Source organism: Hyaloscypha bicolor (assembly GCF_002865645.1).
Source record: "Hyaloscypha bicolor E unplaced genomic scaffold K444scaffold_183, whole genome shotgun sequence".
Taxonomy (NCBI): domain Eukaryota; kingdom Fungi; phylum Ascomycota; class Leotiomycetes; order Helotiales; family Hyaloscyphaceae; genus Hyaloscypha; species Hyaloscypha bicolor.
This window is the reverse complement of record NW_020194685.1, coordinates 2,096,428-2,118,565: the sequence shown is the minus strand read 5'-3', so window position 1 is coordinate 2,118,565 and position 22,138 is coordinate 2,096,428. Positions and strand designations below refer to the sequence as shown.

Sequence of the window (22,138 nt, the reverse complement as noted above, 5' to 3'; positions counted from 1 at the left end):
GTCATCGAATAAAGCACGAAGGACTATGCGCTAAGTACCTTCTCTCGGGATGTACTAGCTAGGGATGTGGCCCCATGGTGAGGTCGATTTGGGCCGACGGCTCAGGATCCTCCACCTCATGGCCGCTTCACACTCCTCAAGACAGTGTCTAGCCTGGCAAGCACAGCTTCTTTCTCCTTCACTGCTTCCTTCCGCTCCTCCTCAGCAATCTTCAGCTCTTCCTCCAGTTGCTGAATCGTCTGCTCCTGATCCTTCTCATTGTTCTCCAGTCCAGGAAGTATTGAGATCAGGTATTCGATCTGCTGTTCTTTGAGAATTAAATCTTGCGCGAGTTCCTTTTGCCCGTCTTTGAAGACGTCAGCAGGGTAAGGGTCAACTGAGAACATCAGCCTCAAGTCATGCTGTGTGGTTTGTGCCCGAATCGCCTACCGTTTCGGTCTCCTGGATCTTCGCCTTCGTTTTTCTGTTGCTGCCGCACCGTATCGGTTTTGCTCAAGGTCTGGAGATCGTGATGCTTGTGGACGTAGTAAATGGATGCGACAAATTGGTTGGCAAGCTGGCAAGAACTGTTAGCAGACTCCAGATCGGTTAGATGACGCACATACTTGGTCCACCGCATCCTGAAGCTGTGTCAGTATGTCAGCCATGTTTGCAATGGGAAGTGGTTGTTGAGATGGAATTGCTTGAAAATGGACGAGGCTGACGTCGAAAACGCGCCAAGCACAGCTGCCAAGCGGCCAATCAGAAATAAACAGGCTCCATCAATTTGCCGACCTTCCTCAACCTCACTTCCAAACAAACTTCTATACAACCACGGAAAGTCGTTACCTTTAAAAAGAGCCATTGCGTTTAATTACCGGAAAGGCTTGCATTTAGTTCTTCATAATTTGAATTTCAGATAATATTCCTCCCATGAAATCACACAAACATAGTTGCCCCTTTTCCACATGTTTCGGCCATCATACCAACCACGGTTGCTCCGAACAGCAAAGCAATCACTCTGCAAATACTCAACAAACGGGGCCACGGAGGGCCTAGTCTATCCTGACTCACAAAGCCAAAGCCACCATGACCTCCCCAGCTTCCTAGAATACGCCACCCGCATAAACATGGACCCGAAGAGCACCACTTATGTCGGAACACACTATGAGTACACCGTTCAAAACGCCCTAGAACGGCTCGGAATATCTCTCAAACGGATCGGCGGGAAGTCCGACTACGGGATTGACCTTCTTGGCACGTGGTCTGTTCCGTCCGCACTCCAACCGCTCAAGGTTCTTGTTCAGTGTAAAGCTTTTGCAAGGAAGATTGAGCCGTCTCAGGCGAGGGAGCTGGAAGGTGCGTTTGTGGGTGCTCCCATTGGTTGGAGAGAAGCTGGAGTGCTTGGTCTGTTGGTCTCACAGAAATCGGCCACAAAAGGGGTAAGGGAGGCTCTGGGGAGGAGTAGATGGCCGATGGGCTATGTGCTCTGTGGAGATGATGGGAAGATTCTACAAATGTTGTGGAATAGAAAGGCGCAGCAGGAAGGTTTGGAGGGTATTGAGGTGGGGTTGAAGTATGGGGGTGGCGATCGAAATGAGAAGGAGGTCATCCTGATGTGGAAAGGGGAGCCCATCTCCGGATGATCATCCCCACTGATTGCGCTGAATGACCCTAGATCCAACACGATTGTTTGGACTGCCAGCCTCTGGGATGGCAATCAGCCTGATTCATCTCGTGGCCAGCTTGCCAGCAGGTTACAGCTTTAAAAAGAGCCGTGCTGTCCTCCTGGTGCTATCCAACAGACACACGTCACGGCCTCCTCGTATTGCCTCAAAGTTCGATTCGATCTTCCAATCATCTAGGTCGGGTCCGTGTTAGAGTACCAACCATGTGTCACCAGGTCATAAAAATATTCGAATGCGGTCATAATAAGCCGTCGAAAGCAGTGAGATGCAAAAGGCCAACAAGCAAATGCGGTGGGATCTTTCTTAGACAGGATCTTGAGAATACAAAAGGGCTTTGTGTAGTAAGTCGCTCCGTTGTAGCGAACAGCGCCTTGCTAACTGTTCAGTCTTGTCGAAGAGCGGCGACATTGAAATCAGTTCAGCAGCAACGCTCAGTGGCCGGAGCTGGTGAGGGAAAGGATGAGGGATACTGGTCGTGAAGGTCAACAGTAAAGATTCACGGTGCAAGAAGTTTGGCAGCGAATCAACTCTATGAGATGAGCACTGCAAGCAATTACGAACGATATTCTCCATTGGCTACAGAAACTGGGCCAGCCGTACAGTGTAATGTAGCTGAAGCCAAAGCCACTTCTTTTGCTTCAATGTATTCTTCTCCTCTTTTACAAATGATTTTTGGTTGCGTTTGCAAAGGTACCATTTGTGTGTGTTCTTTCCATCTTCTTCCACAATTCCATTGCTTATCTCCATCATCCCCTGACACTTCACACACTGGACACTAGCAAGAATCTACTGTTTAACAACTACCCATTGTCTCCCATGTCAACTGGTCTCTCTCCCTCCATCCCACTTCTCCCTTGGCAACTCCTTTTCACGCCTGGTAACTTCACTATTCCAAGTCAACCGCGCGGTAACACGAGGCTGCCAGTCTTCTTTTCGATACTTTGCTCAAAGCGAAGCTCCTCGGAAAACTCAGCACCCTGTGACAAAGTTGAGCGACGGATGTCCATTTCCTTCTTGTCGCAGTGGCCGCAGTGAAATTTGCCTATGTAGAGTTCTGTGCGATAGCCAGAAGAACCTAGTTGTCGGTGCCTGTAGAATAATTTTTGTTGCAATGCTTTGTCTGCTTTTTCTGCGTTCTTCTTTCCCAAACCGAAGAGGGAGAGGAAACCTTTGCGCTCTTTGGCTGACATTTTGTCGAGGTTAGGGAAGATATTTGTGGTGGGAAGCCTCGACAGATTTCAAGGGAAATCACAATGATAAGGGACACAGTGCGCCGGTATGGTTGGGTTGCTTACCTGCTGGCCTTGAGCCGTGCAACTGTACAATGTACGAGCTGAGATGTGGACTTCCTGCAGAGAAGTGGGGAGTATTGAGAATTTAGCAGCAGCCGAGGAGATGTGAAGAGAGTTTTGTGTGAAAGTGTGCTTAAGAATAGGCTAGGTCTAAATTCCCGGTACCAAAACTAGACAGACTTTTCCATCTTGGAGGCACAAAGTATGGCCGACATGGCATAGCCATCACGTATAAAGCCGAGACCAGCCAAATGTTAATTGATTATAAGATGTGAAAAATACGTTGTAGTACGGCGCCGATACTTGATATGTTAGGAAAATATCACAAGGTAAGTGATGAAATATCTGCGATCAAAAGAGGACCCATGTGATTTCAGGAGTGTTCATCGTCAAATGGATATGGAAAAGAAGTTTTCTTTCTAGCTCTAAACCTTAGGTGACCAGCAGTAGCACATTCAATAGACTTCCTTCTGGACTAGCACCAACCCCTTCTTCTCATTTAACCTTGCTTCTTCGTCAGAAGATTTCTCCCAGCCCTCCTTCGCCATCCTGAGGAACTACCGAAAATCTTTCTCTCCATTTAGCTTCACAATCCGATGATGAAGCACCAATATGCCTTTGCACTCCACACACTGCAGATTGGAAAAGCACTCCTCCTTAACAACATCATATCCCTTCCCATACATCGCGTCGGCTCCCCGCGGACGATTCACGGTGTTGCACTTCTCCGATGCAAGCTCCTCCTACAGTTTCCGAAGCATGAGTTGCCAGTCCTTCGAGATCAGGACCGGTTTCGCTATTCCCTGCTCCTCCTTCAATTGCTTGCTCAAAGCGCATCTCTTCCTGTATCCCCTCCAGCGTCTCTGGAAATGAGCAATAGGAGGTGGTGTTCGGTTGAAAGTGAGGACAGGAACATGGATTGTATTTTTCTTCAGTTCGGTATCCTGAATTGCTGAGGTCTAGCCGTTCGCCGCAATTATCGAAGGAGAATACCATTTTGTTCGGAACGACTCCACCCTTCCTTTTCAGACTGCCTTTAATCTTTTGGAAAAGAGCGGCGAGCATGTACTTAGACTTTAGGGTAACGAGCACCGGTGAACTGATGACATTGGCGAAGGGTGGACTGGCCATCTTATGTGGAAGGAAAAAGTCAGTTATTAACGAGACTGAGAGTTGGATAGATGAGTAACTATACCGTAGGCACTTAGTGTTGAAAGCGGACTGATAAAGGTCGGCAAAATGCAACCGAAAATCCTTGGCCCTGGAGGAGCACGGACACATTCCACCTTTATGTCAGGAAGACGTTATATTTTGTCTTCGAGAGTCTGACTAGGGTATCTCTAGCATAGATAGTAAGATGCTCCTCTACCAATAAACCTAAATGTTGTTAAAGATGACAGCGAGACAGCGGGAACTAATAATGACCAAGGTTTCGCTCACTTCAGCGTGTCAAGGTCCCAGAATGTTCGCCCGATGAAAACGAAGAAGAGGATAAAATTACAAGAAGATGATGCAAACAAGTGAAGAATTTACCATCGACGAGGGCTGAAATGGCGAAAACGTGAGAGTGGGTAGATCCAATAGCAGCAGGCACAAAAAAAGAGGATACAACAATGTCGAGAGCTTCAGATGAGATTCCTCCTCGGCACCACTTAGTCTACCAATTCCATTTGCTCTCGAAAGAAATTAGCCTCTTTGACCATCTCTTCCTCCGTTCTATTCTTCCTCTCTGACTCCTCAGGCTTCGCAAACTTTCCCTGATTCACGGGACGACTCCTATCCCAGAGTGCACCTCCAACATTACCCTCCTCACTCTCCATTCTGTCGTAGATCTGGTCGTTTTGAGGAGAATCTTTCGGTCTAGGGATAATGTGGACATGAACATGCGGTACGGTCTGACCCGCTGATACGCCATCCTGCATAGCGACGTTGAATGCTCCATCCTCAAGCTTACCCCCGAACCCCCCCTTCTCCGACTCCGGATCCTTAAAGTAGACCTTCGCCAACATCCTTTGCACCTTCTGGACGGTCATGTAAAGATCGGTGACTTCATTGGCATTGAGATCTGTGAACCGTGGGACAATGCGATTCGAGACGACAAGCACGTGACCTGGGAGAAGGGGCTTGATATTGACCAGGCAATAGGAGTGTAGGGTGCTGTAGAATACCTGACCCCATGTATCAGATTGGGAGATATGATGAGGGGTCTAGGGAATGCCTACCTGGCTTGTGATCTCATACGGTCCAAAATAAGTGAGCTTCCAGGAGTAGGAGCTCATTTTGCGGACCTGACGGGAGAAGAGATGGGCCCTGGGGGTGTGAAGCAACAAGATCATAACCCTCAAGATCGATGTCCTAGATGCTCTTCTAAGAGGTTAAAATTGGATGGTTGACCCGTGTCTGAATTATGAAGCACAGCGACAGGTAACGAAGTTGAAGGTGGTCCCTGCCTCGCTTCTCATTTAGAACTAGCAGGGGTCAGCAAACCACTGTTTTCGAAACAAACCAACTTCGGACGACCTCCTTCTCCACACCCCTCATCTACGAGAAACATCCCACGAGAAAGCGTCAAACTTCGCTCACAGTACATCGAATGAACACCGCTTGAACCATGTAGCCCCAAGTATTTTGTTTATCCGACACTGTGCTAGTTTTCGACTGGTGCAGCTTGGTGATTTCGGACGCTACCGAATGGATGCAAATCTTAATGACGGAGGAAGTTTCTCCGCCTCATGCTCCTTTCATTTGCAAGGCCATTGTATATATCTTGTTCTATTTTTCTCCTTCTGCGTCTCATCTGCTATCAGTCCTGATCAGTCATTCTTTTCCATATTTCTGTCTGGCCTATTAGCGCAAGCTCGCTGTCTATTCGTTTCATCAACTGCTTAGCCAGTTCACATTTCGTTCACTCTTACCACCATGTTTCAACGTCTCCTATTCTTCAGCTCCTTAAATCTCGCTTTTGGTAGCACGATACTTTGGGATGGACGGTTCAACGATATGACGTCCAGCACGGAACTCGACAGTTGGTCTTGGTCGAACCAAGTTGGCCCTTATCAGTATTACATTGTTTGTTTCCCTGCCCAAGCTTACGAACTCCTACTCAATTGTTCCTAGCATGGCTCGGAGAATGTGACGTCGTATGTTAACCTCGACTCTTCCTTCAAAAATCCCGCAGACACGAGCAGCTCTCAAGGAGTCAAAATTACTCTGGATAGCACATCCTACTGGAACGGACAAACCATGAGACGAACCGAGCTCATTCCACAGACATCAGCTGCAATCAATATGGGGACTGTCTTTTATCATTTCAGCATGCAACGCCTTGCCACCGACGCTCCGAGCGAGTTCCGGGAACATCAAATAGCTTTCTTCGAGAACCACTTCACAGAGATGAAAGCTGGATGGATCAGCGGGGAGTCCGCAACTAGTGATCCTACTCTTAGGTGGGATGTCAACTCAGCTTCCCAATGGAATACGACTTGGGAAGCAGGTGTATGGCACAATATTGCTTACGCAATTAATTTCGATGCTGGCACCGTTGCGTTCTACCATTCCACAGTATGTAGTTCTCCTGATATAATGTCCCACTTCTCTAGGAACAATTAATCGAGGAATTACTGACTCCGCGTTACCTAGGGCGCTGATGACCTCGCACTTACAGTTCCTGAAGTTAGTGTTTCTGCATCGTCAAACGGCGCGGACTGGCACCTCGGCGTTCTGGAGCTTCCACGGGATGGCTATACCGATGCGACAGAAAACTTCTTCTTCAGCGGGGTATATGTCGAGAGTGGTGACCTAACAACGATCGTCTCTGGGCCTGGTTCGAACACTACCTCAGCTGGTTCATCTGCAACCTCCTCTTCCACAACTTCATCTGCGCAATCGTCGGCCGCCAGCTCAAGCCCCCCGTCAACAACGCCTTCCGCTTTTACAACAACCTTCCCAAATACCACCCAGAGCCTACCAAGTAGTACCTTCTCAACTGTCGTTAGCTCTAGTTCTGCCATTTCTAACCCGTCTGGCGACATGGGAGATAACTACGACTGTGAGTAATCATCTGGGTGATTCGTATCCATGCAGATGAGTTCTGGGACACATGCAAGGCATGTAATGTTACTTTCGATGTACATATTTAAGTGTTCAGGGTGTTTCTGGACAACAAAAATCTAGATATTGGTTAGTTGTTCCTCTCTAGCCTGTAGGACTTGGAGTCCCCGCCAAAAATCTCCTGAAAGTTTGAATTCAGAGGCAACGACTTTGATTACTGGTACTCGTACCTCAATTCCTACCATCCAGCTGCAGGTATTCAGGGAATCCACTCCTTAAGGGGGACCGATTTAACCCAATTGGGTAGTTGCATTGTCAAATGAGGGTTTCCCAATTCCCCCAGCTGCAGCCCTGTTGCTCACATCTCGCCGATGATCTCGGCCCTTCAAACCTTTTTAATGCTTGGTGACTATATCAAGTAATTGTACCATATTGTACCGGAACATTGCTAGTGCATGGTACAGCTATTCGTCCTAAAGGCTCGTATGAACCCTGATAGCACGTGGCAGAATAGTAATCAGACACAACTAGAAGTCTAAAGTGGTGATCTGACCCATAGGACACCAATCTTCCCGAAGTACCTGTACAAAGCAATCAAGGCTCATGAAAGAGGCGAGTACCTTCTGAGTAAGGTATAAATACCTGAATCTGCAGTTGAAAAGGGACTTGTTTTCGAGTCTTAATCTCCACTCAAGTTTTCTTCCTCAGAATTATTTTACACTGATATCAAAACCCCTTCGCGCAAAGGCCATGGCCCAAGTTACCGTCCAAACCGCCAAGACTCGGGTTGTCACCACCTACCCTACGATGGAATAAATCTGGCATAACGTGTTCTTGGACCCTCCACCAGGGTACCGCTCCTCTTCTTAATGCACTTCCGAGGCATCATCGGCGACCGGGACATACGTGATATTCTCTGAGCCGAAATCTCCTCTTTCAGATGTGCGCGAGGTGTTTCTCCTCTCTAAACATGTCTTTAGAGCAAAGACCCCGTGAAACACTATTTCAACTCCCAAATCATTGCCAATCAAGCAATACTGACCCCAAGGACCCAAGATCGCCTATCCTCTTCGACAATGCCGGTGTCGGTCACAACTCTGGATACGTCGACGATAACATCACTGATATGGCAGCTTATATCATCGAGTTGCTTGATCTTCTCAAGGTCAAGGAGTTAGCATCCTAGGTTTCAGTCTCGGCGGCGAAGTTGCTCCACTCTTAGGGCTCAATGCCCACCAGGCCTTGTCCAAAAGTTGGTGCTGGATGGCACCGTAGCTATAGCTGGCCCCGGTATGGAGGCAGGAATGACCGATGAAGGTGTTCAGATACATGTGTTCGGATAGGTGCCTGTTCGTGACGATTTGTTGTACTTGTTCTTCAAACCTACCGAGTCGAACAAAGCAGCTGGACGTAGCCGGTGGGATCGAAATCACGGACGCTCCAAGGACACATCCGGAGAAGATAGAGAGGGATGTGTCTCTGAGGGCATGGCAGAAGGAGGGGCAGGAATGATGGCTTTGATTGCGGCGTTGACGAAGGCGGGGGATGTTGCCCATACTGCGGACGGGTGTTACAATCGCCTGGGAATTATCAAGATACCTGTTCTGGTTGCACAGGAGCACAGTGATGTTATGATCCCAACTGTGAACAGTTATCAGCTGTCTCAGAACTTTCCGAATGCTTGGTTGTTGATCTACCCTGATCCGGAACACGGATTTTTGTTTCAATTTCCAGAACAGTTCACCCAGCAGGTCAATGAGTTCCTGGATGGTGGTAGATATTGCTACCGTCTTTTGATATTGCTATAGCTCAACATTCAAACGAAATTCAATCTCCAATACTTCCGTTCCAATGATCTATATCTTCTCTTTCCTCAATTTATTTTCCAGACATAGCCTTTTGCTTATCCTGCCCAATCTTCTGCACAGAAGGACGCTGCATAAGTCTCTGATTCCAAGCATGATAGCTAGGATAATTCTTCTCGATCTCAAGACTTCCAGCCTCATCACCAAAGATCCAAGGAACCATCATATCCCAAGTGACAAACGACAAGTCCGCATAGGTGCTACACACATTGTTATCCCCATTCCTTTCTCCACGAAAATTCAAAGAGCGCTCACCATTTATCACCAACCAAATACTCCTTCCCAGTGCTGCTCAAATGCTTATCCAACACTTGCAGAACCCGCTTGATTTGATCCTTATACCTATCCCTCGCGCTAGCAATCTTCTCAGGATGGAACTTTTCGAACCAAGCAGCTTGCCCGAAATACGGGCCCTGGCCGCTCATCTGGAAATGCAGCCATTGCTTCACCTGATACTTCTCCGGCGACTTGGTGTAAGTCAAGGAATGCGTGGTGTCGTACGTGTCAACTAGGTATTCTATGATTGCGCCAGATTCCCCCAGAGTGATGCTTGTGTTTGGGTCCTCGATTGCGGGCACGCGGCCGTTGGGGTTGAGTTTTTCGAAAGCGGGCTTTTTGAGGTCACCCATGTCTGGAGTATTGTCAATGGATGAAAGGAGAGCGGAGGCAAGAGGGAAGTTTACCCATGTACTTTGTTTCGTAAGGAATTTTCAGCTCCTCGAGGATGATGGCAACTTTCCAGGGGTTGGGCCCGGTGGCTGAGAGACGTCAGTGACGTTGTCCTGGGTGGGAAAGGTGCAATTACCATGACCGTAAAGAGTGATAGGTTTGTTACTCATAATTCTGGTTGATCAGTGATACTTAGAAAGGAATTTGATGCCAGTTGTTCAAAGAGAAGAAGGGTTTGGGAGCTCTATATACTTCTCTTGCTTAAAGCTCCTACCAATGACTTCATGTGGGGATTCAGAGATCCCGCAACTTTGGGTTTTTACCCAATGTAGGCAAGTGCTGGCGATAGTCCCTGACGCAGGTACTTGGAGTTGTTGTGTTGTCCAATAAGAAGCTTTGTGTGGATCCGGGAAAGTCTATGACGGCGTCGAAGCCTGCTGAGGAGGCTCCACAACGCTCTCCGCTTTAGATCTGGTGATCACTAAGAAGTTATTCATGCTTTGTAACAGAGACTAACAAATTATTAATATTCTGCCAAGAGAGGGGAAGACGGTCTACGCAGGTGCAGGCCTTAATGTTTGTTACACCGCCTTGAGTTCTGCTAAGCAAAAGTCGGCTACAGCGCATTGCTACAGGGCATTTCGGCGCAACCCCCGCAAAGGCGGTGTAACAAACATTAGGACCGCACCAGCGTAGATGAGAAGATGTCAACAGATTGTTCAAGAAACTGTGGACAAACGAAGGATTCCAACACCACTTGTGCCAGCGAAGCGAACAAGAAGAAAGTTGCATAGCACAAGTAGAGAATTTATGATAGTGGTTGAAGGTCAACGAAATTTCATATGCTAATTACTCCATACATTCATCTACTCACAGTCCTCTCAATAGCTCTTCAATGGTGATCGGCTTCCTGACAGCATTCGAGAATCCTTCATGAAAACTCACCCAAACCTTATTGTCGTCCTTACTATCCTGCTTCTTGCCCAGGTTTCCCTCTGCTCGAGCATTACCATCGATCTCTCCGAGAGGCATGACTTCCTCTCTGACGACTCTTCCAAAGAAGTCTTTCTTCGCTCCTAGAACTCGCTCCTGTGCATGGTGTCCTTTATTATCTTTGTTCAATATCGAAAACTCGATGTCGTCTTCGGGATTTCCGGCCTTGTAGCGCGCCTGCCTAGCTGCATTCTCGCGAACGATGATGTTTTTCTGGTATTCTTGGTCCAGTACTTGGCGGACGGCATATCGCACTGGAGCAGGCGCCCCCTCAGAAGATAAAGCAGTCTCAAATGTGACCAGTGTATCCAGTGGTCTAAACGATGTTGATGAGTTGCATGCAGATGGACAGGGAAGGGGTGTTACTCACGGCTCCATTCGGTACACCCATTGCGTCGTTCTGCTTCCGAATTCTGCTTCGAGCTTACCACGCTCAAATATGACACCGACAGCCCCCATAACATCTACGGACCTTTTGACCATCGCCTTCTCGGCTTCTTTTCTCACACTCGCAATTCCTCTCTGATCACCACTCCCACCAACAATAATGGGTTTGATCTCAGGAGTGAGCATTCTGACTAGATACGGCAGCAAGTCTGTGGCGATATCTTCAGGGCTTCTGAAACTCCTCAGTAAGGTAGCATTCAGGCTCGCCTGCAGAGCGAGAATGGTTGCCCGTTTCGACTTTTCCGCCTCGTGGGCTTCATAATCCGCTCTGGGTCCTGTAAATGGAAGCGGATCTTCCGCTTCTTCTTCCTCTCCCCACTTCGTCTGTTCGTTTGGTCCACCAAAGTAGTGTCGAGCAGGCGATGAGAAAAGGTGGTGACATGCAAGGACGGGTTGGCTCAGGTATGGTGCTAATTCGAAATCTTGGTTTGTGAAAACTCGATGCGAGCATGTATCGTGGAAATGTAGCCATTCGTATGCTGCGTCGGGCTTTGATAATATCGAGTCATCGTTGAAGGGTTGGCTGGGATACTGGCTGAAGATCTCGGTTACAATGCGATCGATATCCCCACTCGTGTCGACCATCTCTCTCAGTCTGGACATTCCAGCCTTCTTCGCCAACTCAGCAACACCCAACTGAGTCTTCGGTTGATCATCCGTGATATCGGGGACCGGATTGACAATTCCTGTTTTCGGAAAACCAGCTCCTTCCAAGAAGACTCGATTCACGACTTCTTTGGCACCTCCCCGTCCGACCCCTCGAGCACCGCCTCCCCCATGTGAGAGATCAGCCATCATGTTTTGTTCAACCCATTTTCGCGTCAAGCGTGCAGTGCCATCTTTCGTGGAAGCCTTCAGTTTCCCTGCGGCCCACTCTCCCACCACCATGATACCCCTGAGATCGCCTTCTCCGTTCCCTTCTCTACCCTTCCGAGATTCCGAGGCATTGACTCCCCAGGTAGCTTCGCACAGCCTCCGAACAGCGTCGCTGTCGCATGAGACTCCTTCTTTCTCAAAGACAGACTTCATACGTGTGATAACTGCATCCAGAGGGGGCTTCCGAACATGGATGATTTCTGCATAGTTGGATTGACGCAGAGGTCTGAGAGATGGATGATACACATCGTTGCAGATAAGTATCAGAGGTCGCATCAGTTTGAAATCATCTCCTTTCTTCTTTTTCCGGGTTTGGGTAGGGCCAACCGTAGCAGAATTCTTCTGGTCCAGGAGGATAAGGTCAATCAGAGCTTTGATGAAACCACCTTCTCCGGAGCCACCAGAACCCCCAACCACCCCGTCTACTTCATCCACAACCACACACAAGGGATGGGCATTTTTTTTCACTTGCCCAGATTTCGTTGTTATCGTTGACCCAGTCTTGACACTCTCCGTGCCAACGCTGGTCCGTATCCGTCCTTTCACGACGTCTCGACTTCGTTCGTCACTTGCATTAATTTCCATAACTTCGTAGCCTGCTTGTCTTGCGCAGACGTGTGCCAGGGTAGTTTTGCCAAGACCAGGAGGCCCGGTCAAGAGCAATATCTTTCTATGAGGTTTCTCTTCTTCTGCTTCTGCACCAGGCCGTTTAGTGACCACAGGTTTTGTCTTGCCTGACTTCGGAAAAACAAGAGGATCCCAAGCCTTCAGCCATCGTAGAACCTGTCGGTGTGTACGATCATCCCCAACCAGCTCCATAAAGTGCCTGGCTCGGTATTTCTCCGTCCACATAAGGGTTCTTCGTGGTTTGGCAGTGTTTCCAATATTCTCCACCGACGGTATCGGCTGCTCCGCACTTTGGGCTCTCTTGGCCTTGTCTGCGGTCTCTTTATTTGCTTCGTCAATCAACGAATGGATATCGATTCCGTAGTAACTCTTCTTTGCCCTTCCAGCTTTTGTAGTTGACCTAGCTGCAGCCAGTTGCTCAAAAGGAACAGGAGCAGCTTTCTTTCGTTGCTGAATCGATGTCGTACTTCCAGAGCAGGTTACTACGTTGGCGGTTTTCATAAGGCTCTTACTAAGAAAGAAAGGCATTGCCACAGGATCGACTGCCTCACCATCATCGTGGATAGAAGCGGAGATAGAAGCGGAGATAATAGCTGGAATAGATTTGGATATGTCGTTCAGCACTTCCCCAAGGCTTTTGCTAGGCTTTGGAAGCTGCTGTTCCACATCTGCTCCGACTTTATTGCTTTCGGTTACTGGTTCTTCCGGAGATTGAGACCGGGAGCCCTCTAACATCCTCCGTTTCGGCGCAGGTTCTTCCCGTACGAAATCATCCTCATCTGAGTCCTCCTCAATCAAGAAACCACTGATGGTCTTCGGCTTTCGCACGTCTGCTGGCTTCGCATGGCGTGGGCGTTTGGCCACCGGTGGCGAGGAGCTTTGAGGATACGAGATAGGAGAAGACGCAGACGGCATCTTGAAGGTGGGTGGGGAGGATGGAAATGTCGAGTCGTTTTGTGGTCTCCTTTTTGATCTCAGAGGAGTTTCTACCATATGATTAGCAAATGACAGATAAATTTCCTTCAAATGTCAAGGCACCTTCGATATGATCCGCCTCGCTGCGAAAAGTCTCCCCAAGTTGCCAGGCTCGGTGTTGAATTACTTCTCCTGCCTTGTTCTTCCTCGCGATCGTTTCCTGCTGAACGAGATGCAGAGCTTCGAAATCGTCTGAATTTGTACTGGAAGGAAGTACAACTGGGTCGAATTCCTCCTCCCAATCATGCAGGGCCGGATCCAAAGTAAAGGGCAATAATGGCGACGAAATTGAGTCCATTGAAAACACTCATTGTACTTGCGTCCGTTTAGCCTAGACGCGTCGCGTCGATGTGAACCACTTCAACGCAAGCGAGTCGAGTTGAGTGCCAAGCGATTCCGCCCCTTGACTCCCAGCCGGAGCGGAACGGAAGCCGAGACGGCAATGATGACGAGGTCCCTCGTCCTTCCCCGCATCCAGAGCCGAACAACCTCAAATACCCAATATTCCCGCGATCACAAGTTATTCCCATCAACCGCTACTTATGCCCAGATAAACTGTGTCCCACAGCAGCAGCTGGGGGGAACAAATATGGAGCAGATTGGTCCCGGGCCCCCGGCTCTTTTCACCGCAATATCGCCAACGCGACTGAGAGCACCGGCTTCGGATCCCCGATCAAAAACGAAGACGGATCATTGCAGGTGCCGCCAACGAAGAAGCAAAAACGAAACAAACCTACTTTATCTTGCTTTGAATGTGTAGAAAGAAAGACCAAGGTTAGTGACTGACTCTTCGGTAATTCTGAAAAGTGTGCATTTGAGTTTCGCATTTACCCTATTTCCGGAGTCCCAATCAAGTACTGTAGCGTGGCAGAAGTCATTGAGAGAAACTTTAACTATTTGCTTTCCATTTCCATACTTCAGATTTTTGTAACCCTTCGCTCACGTGTTTTTCGATTCAATTTCACTTTTGAGAGAATTCAAGTGTACTTCCAGGTTCAATCTCAGAATCATGAACCCACTTTTCATCTGGGATGCCTCACCTTCTGCTCCTCCAAATATATTCCCGCAATATGAAAACACGAACCCTTGCTGACCAATGAAACAGTGCGATAGAGGCCGACCTCACTGTCTTGCTTGCGAGTATCCACAGAATAAAATTCTATGTCCTGGAGCTAACCATGGTCAAGGTATAAAACGACAAACTGAGTGTAAATATGCCACCGTTGCTAATATCCTGGAGTGAGTGCCGCCAGTTAACCCTATGCATACAGAAGACTGACCATACCAGGGAGACGAATCGCTCTGTTAGTAATGCTCGACGGATGACAAAGCCTCCAAAGAAAAAACCACCGTTATCAAATGGATTCGAAGGACCCAAGCAAGCTCCGAACCCTTTTGAGAGAAGTGCTTCAAGAGGCTCAACATCCTCATCTACTGGCTTACTCTCCAATGTTCCATATTCGCACCCCACTGCTTCAAACGTCTTCGGCATCGGCTCAGAGCATCCATTTGCAAATTATTGGACATGCCAAGGAGGCCTACCGGAGACAATCTCTGTCTTACCTGAGAAGCTGCAAGCGGACATCCTGCTGGAGCGGTATTTCGAGTGTGTTGATCCAGTCTACCCAATGATACACCGGCAAACATTTTATGCCGACTATGAGCATTTCTGGTCCCTGCCCCAAGATGAAAAGAATCGGGTTGACGGTGCACTCGTCGCCTTGACGTTTGCCATGCTAGCAATGGGAACCCAATTCGTGACGACAACCTCACCCCGAGAACGACAGCAAACGGCTGAATTCTACGTCTCCGCAGGTCATCAATCGCTACGCATGAGCTCCTACCTCAATAAGGCTTCCGTCCGCTCCATTCAAGCCATGGTCCTTATAACCTACTTCCTCATAAACGACAACCACGCCTCGGACGGCTGGGCCTTCGCTGGGATCCTAATCCGCCAAGCCTATGCCATGGGCTTACACAGAGATCCCAACATCGTCTGTCCCAACGCCAGCATCTTCGAGAAGCAAGTCCGGCGGAAACTTTGGCAGGCCGTACTCCTCCAAGACACCTTCCTAACCGTCCTCCTCTCGCTTCCTCCGTCAGCTACCCATACAGACGTCAACGTCGAAGACCTCATCGACGACTCGTCCTCCATCGCAAACACTAACCCCACAGACACAGCTTACATCCGGGGCTGCTGGACGCTCGCCAACCTCGTCCAAGAAACCATCTGCTCACCCCGCTCCCTCGACCTCCCCATCTGTGCCACTCCGCGCCAAAAATCCAAACTTCTCGCTGACTTCCGGGCCGTATACCGATCTTTCCCGGACATTTTTCGCTCCTGGGACGCAGAATCCATCGGCCAACTCTGCGCAGCAAATAAGCGTATCGTCCGTCAAACGTTATTCTTGACGAGCAACTACTTTCACAATGTGATGTTGTTGCATAGTAGTGCGAGCGCAGAGGTGCCTGTTAATGTGAGGGGAGCGCTGGAGGCAGCACATGACGCGATTCACGCATTTTTCTTACTGTATCAATTGTTCGAGAGCGAAGCGAAGGTGTGGTGGGTGTTTAATCACAGGGCATTCTTGGAGGCGATGTGCATCGGGAATATACTTCGAGAAGAAGCAAAGCTGGAAGGTGGAGAGGAATTACTACTGAAGGATCCGCTATTTCTGAGGGCTAAGGCTGATATTGGTGAGTACTACTTTGTTCCACTAAGTTGGTTTCTGGAGAGGGGTGCTAATTACGAGACAGTGAGAATGATCGAGATAATGCAACTAATGAGTGAAGGGGAACACGGTTCTGCCGTGGCGTTGACGAGGGTTTCTGTGTTAAGTACCTATCTGCCTGAAGCACAAATATCTCCGCAGATATCAACAATATAGCTCAGCGTGGCTGCATAATAACTACTGCAGCACGCTGCCACTTCAATGAAACCCAGTTTATCATCGCTTGCTTGCTTCCTTGCTTGAATCAAATCCCTCCCTATCCAGCACCATTGCTCATGAGCAATCTTTCCCCGTAACCGAAAAACGCCAGTCATGCTCAAACGCTCCGAGGGATTAAATAGACTATCTCATGAAAATCATCATCACAGACCCGAGCTTGAAGATGACTTGAGAAGCGAAGTCTAGGTCATTTCGTATAATCCACATTATGGTCCTAGCTCATAAGTGACTCGCGAAGGAAAATCTAGTCATTTCTTCTGTGCGAACTTCCGAAGTGGTCTCGAAACCAGGACACAGGGCCTCCTCCACCGCCACTACTACCTCCTCCTCCGGAATGGGAACTTCGTCGTCGTTCTCGTTCCGATTCTCGAGAACGGTCACTGCCACTTGTGTTGCCTCTCCTATGCGTCTCGCTGGCCTCCGAGGGTCGGCGGTAGGAATTCGAGAAGGAACCAGGCATGCGTGTTGCATAGTCATCACTCTCTTGGGGTTCACGGCTTGCTCCGCCTGGTTGCCATCGTCTCGTGTCTCCTGGGGTTCCATCTTCTGGTGGTGTGACTCTTCCGAGACCGCGAATAGCATCTAATCTCGCCTGATTCCTCGTTGAATCAACTGGATCGCTGCGACGAAGAGGCATTCTGGTCGAGCTCAATCGTCGAGCTCTGTACTCGTTTCGAGAAGAAGGCGTGCTCTGGCTTGATCTCCTGCTGCTTGATGGCCCAGCGTCGCCGCCGTCAATTCCTTTCCTGCAAATTGGGCAGGTATTGTGCTCGCTCAACCATGCCCCGGCGCAGGTCTCGTGAAACCAGTGGTTGCATGGTAAGAGAACCACTTCGTCACCAATGTGTACGTCGTCCATACATACACTGCACTCTCCCTTTCCTTCGGGCCCGAGTAATTTCTCATCCAACTTCTTCTTCGGGAGTGCTGCAATGGCATCTGGAGATGCTGGGCCGGGTGCGTTTGAAGTGGGGTGCTGTTCCATCAACGTGGAGATGATCTGGTCCAAAGCTTCTTGCGTATAGACAGCATCTCCAGTACGTGCATTTGCAGGGTTGAGCATTGCTGAGAAGAGCGCCTGGAAAGAGGCTGGCATCCCAGGAGGACCTTCGGCATGGTGGCCAGGTGCACCCATGGGACCAAGTATGCTTCCAATAATCCTAACAAGTTCGTCAGGAGGTGCTCTAGTGTTAATCACAAATAGGGAACGGCCATTAGGGGGATTTGGAGTGGAAGGGGGGTCGTACGTAGCTAGATCATCAACTGGTGGTCCTCCAGGTTGAGGTCCATTCGCATCTCTTGGCCGGAGGCGTCCACCAGATGTGGTAGTAAAAGTAAATCGTCCTCCGACAACTTGTGGTCCTCCATTACTACCTCCTAGTCTGAATCCAGTCCCATAAGGTCCTTGCGTGAACAATGTATCGGGACCTGATCTACCAGGCTGGCCAGGTCGAAATCCAGGTCCCATCAAGGTTCCAATCATATTCTGGAAATCTCGCATGACATTGTCGGGATCTTCTTGAGGATTAGGATCTCTCCGTCGTCGACTACCACCAAATCCACGTGGGTTAGTCGTCCTGACGGTCCGGGAAATCAGCACAGAGCCTCCTGGTCCTTGTGTAATATGTTCCTCAATGTCTGCTTCCTCGGGATCTGAGAATTCTTCCCCTCCCCACGGATTGTGGTTGCGAAGGCTATGGAGAGATCGGAAGCCAGGTGGAGTGGGAGGGTCGTCGTTGGCTGGTCCTGGTCTACCTGGTCGAGGATCACTCTCAACTGTGATCTGCGAAGCTGTTAGAATATCATCCAATCCAACATTTGTGCCAGAGTTTCTTACGATCTCAGTAATCTCGCCCTGACAATTTGGGCAGACTAAGCCGCTCTCGTCTTGATACCACTCATGGTCGCACTGATGGCAGTACACTACTTCTCGTGGGCCCGAAGCGTCCAAGTGCCTGCTCCCGCCTCCAGGTCGTGAGGGATGGTCTGCCATGGCGTCTCGAATGCCCTGATAGGCGGCGAGGGCAGTCAGACCGAGACTCAATGCCAGACCGGTATTTCGAATCGCTCGGAACGCCAGAGTGTTAGATTATGGGGGTCTTCGGGTGATAATATTCGCCTTCGTTCAAAAGATCTAGCGGGGGCCAGTGATCGGGGATGACAACCGGCTCTTCGTTGTGTGGCGCAAGCTTCCGAACTGCCTCGTGGATTGACCTTGAAAGGCGCTGACTTGATAATCAAATGAGGGGTTGTGGAAGTGTAGAGATCGATGTTTGAATGCTTGAAGAAACCGTCGAGGAATTTGTGTGCTCGTATTACGGCGACGTATCAGGAGCAATGTTCGATGCGAGCCTGGAAGGTTGAAGATCTCGTGGTCGTCAACGAGACAAGCTGACCAGAGGGTCTTGGGTCTTGGTGACGCACAAGTAATCGCTAAAAACCCCTGTCGCCGATAGAGAGTTGCCAGTAACATGCATATGAAAGGATAGGAAACGTGAAGGGGCGAATAGAGGTTGTGCAGAGGGTGTTTCAGTTTATCCTCCAGTGAGAGGTGTTTTCGTGTGCTCTGGCAAACACAGTTAACGTGTCCGAATCGTTTTCGATGGAGTTCTTTTGGATTCCTAAAAAAAAATTAAAAAAGGTTCGCCTCGTGTTTCCGAGATAGGACCGCCAGGACCAGAAATCTTGAATGTATTTTAGAACGTGAACGCGGACTTCGACAGCAGTGCTGAATGATGGGAGTTGAAAAGTGTTAATTGATACATTAAATCTCGCTGCTATTGGTATATTAGACAAGTCCATCAGTCATTCCTCCCATCCTCTATATTTCCTACCACGCATTATCTTGTCCTCCTTCCCACACCCTTGAAAATCATCCCTCCCACAACTCCAGCAGCAATAGCTACGCCACTGAGAATAGCAACACCCATCAAACCCTCTCTAGCAACCTTGTTATCGATCAACTCCCTCAGACTGCTTGCTTGCAGGTTTGCTGGTTCCTTCTCCAACAACAAGTCGTTGTATCTTCGTGCCTCGCCATAGTTCCCCAGTTTGTAGTTTCCCAGTGCCAGGTAGTACAGACATTCTCGTCTTCGTTCTGGCGAGGTGCGGAAGATATCCGACAGGAGACGGACGCCTTCTTGTTGATCTTGGCGGCCGTTCGATTTGATCAAACCCTTGGAAAGTATTAGCATTGCTACATCATATAATCTCCAGGCAGCCAACATACCCATGCAAAGTTGAACTTAGTTTGTACTCCAACATGTTCTCCTTCCTTTTCGTATTGTGATCGTAGAACCTGCAGCTCTGCTGGCTTCAGTGGGCTGATGAAATGTTAGTATTGAACTTGGGAATGAGGTGGGGTACTGGAATGGAAACGAGAGAGAAGGTATATCGGGGAACTTGACTGACCTTTCTGCATCGGCAGCATCTAAATGCACACGTTTCGTTAGCATAGCTGTTTCCAGTTGAAGAGCGTAGAGGAAGATGGCAAAACGGGTATGCAGCTTCGTATCCAAGACGTTGTCTGCCATACTTACAAGGAAGAGAGGAGCCCATGATTTCTTTTATGTTCTCAAATAAGGACATCCGAAGTTTGTGTAATGAGGAAGTTGCGATGTGGTGTGCCTTTTAGGTTGGTTGAAGGTTCATGGGTCGAGCTCTGTGTGGCGTAGGTCAGTCGGGGCTGTGGCTTGTGATCCCAGGCCGACGTCACTACGAGATACGAAGTAAGGTTTCATGGTTGCCCGGCAACGAAAACGGGAAGGAAACGCTGACACCTTGTTTTCGAAGCCGAAGACTGCAAGCGATAAAGAAAAGACGCACTTTTTAAACTCGCATTGCTTCATTGCTCCTAATACTCAAAATAATATCAGCGCACATAAATCGTAGCAATGCTTCTCGACGAAGATCCCGCGACTGTAAGTTTTCCAAAATACGGCCAGGAGCGCAATACTAACATCTCCAGCTCATCCACCACACGATTGGCAACTTCAACATTACACCCGACAAGCTCGCAGTTTCACGCATAAATGAATCGCTATCAACACTTCAACAAGCTCGCGATCTGCGAGTACGAGAAGCTGAAAGTGCACTGAAGAGTACGGTTCCCTAGAATGGGTGGTAGATCAGTGCTGACTGTAAACAGAGCTCTCCCGAAAACTCACAACACTGAATAACCACCACCTTGAGACGATTGCTTCACATTCAGTTACCGCACATGCGTCAGAGATTGCTACTCTCGATACACAAAAATTCCGAATTGCAAAGTCTGCGAATGATCTGGAGATTGAGTCAGAGCGTTTATCGTCACAACTTGCAGATCTTCAGGCACGGCTACAAGAGTTAGAGCTGCAAGGTGTAGATGGCGGCGAAAATGCGAGGAGAGGTCTGTTGTATGATGAGATCAGTCTGAAGCTTAAGGTCTACAGAAGTTTGGGTGTCGATGTGGACAGGGACGAAAAGGGCCAGTACGCGAAAGCTGTGATTCGAAATGGAAACAAGGGAGACGTTCACGTAATCAATATGGATGGGAAGTTCTCGCAGTTTTTTTATGCGAATTACTTCTGGTCGACGATGTAGAATTGAAGGGAATCGAGCGGCTGGGAAGGATATCATTGGGTATTGGCGTTGGACGGCGTGTTTTGATAGCAGGATTCACGTGCCACATACCAGAGGAAATTGGTGATTAGGCAGATTTTGTACGAGTTGAATGACTGAATGATCTGTTTTGTACAGAACCCACTTCTTAAATCCCATTCCTACGCCAGTAACCCAAAATCCGAACGCCATATCTTCATCCCATTCATTATCATGAATCATACCCAGCGGCCTCTACCTTTGCTTCATACTCAAAATAGAAGATCCCTTCGAGCTGCCAGAACTGACAGAAGATATTCTTTTCAAGGTCTTAGGACTACCCGCAGTGTGCGGGAAGTAGCCCTCGCCAAGTCCAACCATCGAACTCGGTGGCGTTCTTGCCTTCGAAGTATTCATGGTAGCCTCTGGACTGTAACTCCTGTTGGCTCTCGTATCACCAGGCATACTGCCACCCGTCAAACTCCTATGATGTCTCCTTGTATGCTCCGCCGGTAGCTCCAGCCTCGAATTAATGCCCGTCCATAAAGCATCCTCATCATCTGAACTTTTATCTAGCCGCCAACCACCAACGCCTTCGTAATCTCGTGTTGGACCAACAGATTGACTCAGCCCCATAACCGTCTCGCTCGAGACCGGAGTGAGCGAGCCTGTGGCAGACAATGAGCTGCTCGTGCTGCCTCTCCGCTTCCTCCTCGCTGGAGAAATCGTGGGCTGATTCTGGAAAGACTTGCTTCGTTTGAAGTAGGCAGATGCTGGTCTGGCGCCGAGAAGGTAGTATGGTATTACGGCGAGAGCGAGCTCGATGTAGATGAGAACTACTCGGAAGGCGAGAATTGAGAAGGCGAGAAAGGTGGTGAGAGTTGCGAGGAGGGCGATGGGCACCGTGAAGATGAAGAGGAAGGGGAGGATTAGGCTGTAGACTGGATTGAGGAGCGCCATTTCCTCGTCGATTGTGTAATTGTCATTTCTGTGGTGAGAATGCGAAACGAATGAGGGGAAGGGTCTTCTTTATGGAGGAGCGGGTTTGCTGAGCGAGAGTCTGGATGCTCCTCGCATGTGAAATCGCCCGGCAAGTGTGGGGTAGCTTGAGCCTAGGCCAGCCTGGGCAATTGTGGCGTTCAGGCTTC

General features: G+C 48.9%; 13 protein-coding genes across 13 annotated transcripts; 5 read left to right on the top strand and 8 right to left on the bottom strand.

Annotated features, from left to right (window-relative positions):
• Positions 1-116: 116 nt before the first annotated feature.
• K444DRAFT_637889 (CSE2-domain-containing protein) lies at positions 117-647 on the bottom strand (the record flags this gene model as incomplete). Its single annotated transcript, XM_024884178.1, has 3 exons — positions 117-376; positions 430-556; positions 606-647. 3 exons carry the CDS (start codon positions 645-647, stop codon positions 117-119), a joined length of 429 nt encoding a protein of 142 aa, XP_024727434.1.
• Positions 648-1,109: 462 nt separating this feature from the next.
• Positions 1,110-1,625, top strand: K444DRAFT_547484 (uncharacterized protein; the record flags this gene model as incomplete). Its single annotated transcript, XM_024876309.1, has 1 exon — positions 1,110-1,625. The coding sequence occupies one exon, from the start codon at positions 1,110-1,112 to the stop codon at positions 1,623-1,625; it is 516 nt and encodes a 171-aa protein (XP_024727433.1).
• A 1,885-nt stretch (positions 1,626-3,510) lies between these two features.
• K444DRAFT_270932 (uncharacterized protein) lies at positions 3,511-4,425 on the bottom strand. The gene has a single exon (XM_024871470.1). It carries the CDS (start codon positions 4,238-4,240, stop codon positions 3,626-3,628), a length of 615 nt encoding a protein of 204 aa, XP_024727432.1. The 5' UTR covers positions 4,241-4,425; the 3' UTR covers positions 3,511-3,625.
• Positions 4,426-4,611: 186 nt separating this feature from the next.
• K444DRAFT_637887 (HIT domain-containing protein) lies at positions 4,612-5,238 on the bottom strand (the record flags this gene model as incomplete). The annotated part of the gene is made up of 2 exons (XM_024884177.1): positions 4,612-5,127; positions 5,182-5,238. 2 exons carry the CDS (start codon positions 5,236-5,238, stop codon positions 4,612-4,614), a joined length of 573 nt encoding a protein of 190 aa, XP_024727431.1.
• Positions 5,239-5,781: 543 nt separating this feature from the next.
• K444DRAFT_576099 (glycoside hydrolase family 131 protein) lies at positions 5,782-7,289 on the top strand. The gene is made up of 3 exons (XM_024877504.1): positions 5,782-6,028; positions 6,077-6,520; positions 6,599-7,289. The coding sequence occupies exons 1-3, from the start codon at positions 5,879-5,881 to the stop codon at positions 7,013-7,015; spliced, it is 1,011 nt and encodes a 336-aa protein (XP_024727430.1). The 5' UTR covers positions 5,782-5,878; the 3' UTR covers positions 7,016-7,289.
• Positions 7,290-8,368: 1,079 nt separating this feature from the next.
• Positions 8,369-8,817, top strand: K444DRAFT_603854 (uncharacterized protein; the record flags this gene model as incomplete). The annotated part of the gene is made up of 1 exon (XM_024878788.1): positions 8,369-8,817. The coding sequence occupies exon 1, from the start codon at positions 8,497-8,499 to the stop codon at positions 8,815-8,817; it is 321 nt and encodes a 106-aa protein (XP_024727429.1). The 5' UTR covers positions 8,369-8,496.
• Positions 8,783-9,904, bottom strand: K444DRAFT_670227 (glutathione S-transferase). The gene is made up of 4 exons (XM_024887602.1): positions 9,680-9,904; positions 9,558-9,632; positions 9,130-9,505; positions 8,783-9,074 (listed from the first exon to the last, which is right to left on the bottom strand). The coding sequence occupies exons 1-4, from the start codon at positions 9,711-9,713 to the stop codon at positions 8,888-8,890; spliced, it is 672 nt and encodes a 223-aa protein (XP_024727428.1). The 5' UTR covers positions 9,714-9,904; the 3' UTR covers positions 8,783-8,887.
• Positions 9,905-10,413: 509 nt separating this feature from the next.
• K444DRAFT_547403 (chromosome transmission fidelity protein-like protein 18) lies at positions 10,414-13,401 on the bottom strand (the record flags this gene model as incomplete). The annotated part of the gene is made up of 2 exons (XM_024876302.1): positions 10,414-10,852; positions 10,907-13,401. 2 exons carry the CDS (start codon positions 13,399-13,401, stop codon positions 10,414-10,416), a joined length of 2,934 nt encoding a protein of 977 aa, XP_024727427.1.
• On the top strand, positions 13,330-16,349 carry K444DRAFT_648398 (uncharacterized protein; the record flags this gene model as incomplete). Its single annotated transcript, XM_024885458.1, has 6 exons — positions 13,330-13,408; positions 14,060-14,235; positions 14,567-14,588; positions 14,649-14,700; positions 14,750-16,158; positions 16,219-16,349. 6 exons carry the CDS (start codon positions 13,330-13,332, stop codon positions 16,347-16,349), a joined length of 1,869 nt encoding a protein of 622 aa, XP_024727426.1.
• A 307-nt stretch (positions 16,350-16,656) lies between these two features.
• On the bottom strand, positions 16,657-18,405 carry K444DRAFT_547848 (uncharacterized protein; the record flags this gene model as incomplete). Its single annotated transcript, XM_024876335.1, has 2 exons — positions 16,657-18,195; positions 18,250-18,405. The coding sequence occupies 2 exons, from the start codon at positions 18,403-18,405 to the stop codon at positions 16,657-16,659; spliced, it is 1,695 nt and encodes a 564-aa protein (XP_024727425.1).
• A 743-nt stretch (positions 18,406-19,148) lies between these two features.
• On the bottom strand, positions 19,149-20,094 carry K444DRAFT_621897 (mitochondrial fission 1 protein). Its single transcript, XM_024881999.1, has 4 exons — positions 19,952-20,094; positions 19,824-19,842; positions 19,642-19,735; positions 19,149-19,588 (listed from the first exon to the last, which is right to left on the bottom strand). The coding sequence occupies exons 1-4, from the start codon at positions 19,968-19,970 to the stop codon at positions 19,253-19,255; spliced, it is 468 nt and encodes a 155-aa protein (XP_024727424.1). The 5' UTR covers positions 19,971-20,094; the 3' UTR covers positions 19,149-19,252.
• A 211-nt stretch (positions 20,095-20,305) lies between these two features.
• Positions 20,306-20,993, top strand: K444DRAFT_648395 (Spc24-domain-containing protein; the record flags this gene model as incomplete). The annotated part of the gene is made up of 3 exons (XM_024885457.1): positions 20,306-20,332; positions 20,380-20,512; positions 20,560-20,993. The coding sequence occupies 3 exons, from the start codon at positions 20,306-20,308 to the stop codon at positions 20,991-20,993; spliced, it is 594 nt and encodes a 197-aa protein (XP_024727423.1).
• A 252-nt stretch (positions 20,994-21,245) lies between these two features.
• On the bottom strand, positions 21,246-21,950 carry K444DRAFT_637879 (uncharacterized protein; the record flags this gene model as incomplete). Its single annotated transcript, XM_024884176.1, has 1 exon — positions 21,246-21,950. One exon carries the CDS (start codon positions 21,948-21,950, stop codon positions 21,246-21,248), a length of 705 nt encoding a protein of 234 aa, XP_024727422.1.
• Between the last annotated feature and the right edge of the window lie 188 nt (positions 21,951-22,138).

What these genes read in the sequence shown, in the direction of transcription:
- K444DRAFT_270932 (XM_024871470.1), bottom strand. Translation starts at nt 4,240, where the DNA reads ATGTGTCCGTGCTCCTCCAGGGCCAAGGATTTTCGGTTGCATTTTGCC.
- K444DRAFT_576099 (XM_024877504.1), top strand. Translation starts at nt 5,879, where the DNA reads ATGTTTCAACGTCTCCTATTCTTCAGCTCCTTAAATCTCGCTTTTGGT. An exon ending in GCCCTTATCAGTATTACATT is followed by an intron (nt 6,029 to 6,076) that starts GTTTGTTTCCCT and finishes AATTGTTCCTAG; the next exon opens with CATGGCTCGGAGAATGTGAC. An exon ending in TTGCGTTCTACCATTCCACA is followed by an intron (nt 6,521 to 6,598) that starts GTATGTAGTTCT and finishes CGCGTTACCTAG; the next exon opens with GGCGCTGATGACCTCGCACT.
- K444DRAFT_670227 (XM_024887602.1), bottom strand. Translation starts at nt 9,713, where the DNA reads ATGAGTAACAAACCTATCACTCTTTACGGTCATG. An exon ending in TATCACTCTTTACGGTCATG is followed by an intron (nt 9,633 to 9,679) that starts GTAATTGCACCT and finishes GACGTCTCTCAG; the next exon opens with CCACCGGGCCCAACCCCTGG. An exon ending in TATTTGGTTGGTGATAAATG is followed by an intron (nt 9,075 to 9,129) that starts GTGAGCGCTCTT and finishes CAATGTGTGTAG; the next exon opens with CACCTATGCGGACTTGTCGT.
- K444DRAFT_621897 (XM_024881999.1), bottom strand. An exon ending in CTAAGTTCAACTTTGCATGG is followed by an intron (nt 19,589 to 19,641) that starts GTATGTTGGCTG and finishes ATACTTTCCAAG; the next exon opens with GGTTTGATCAAATCGAACGG.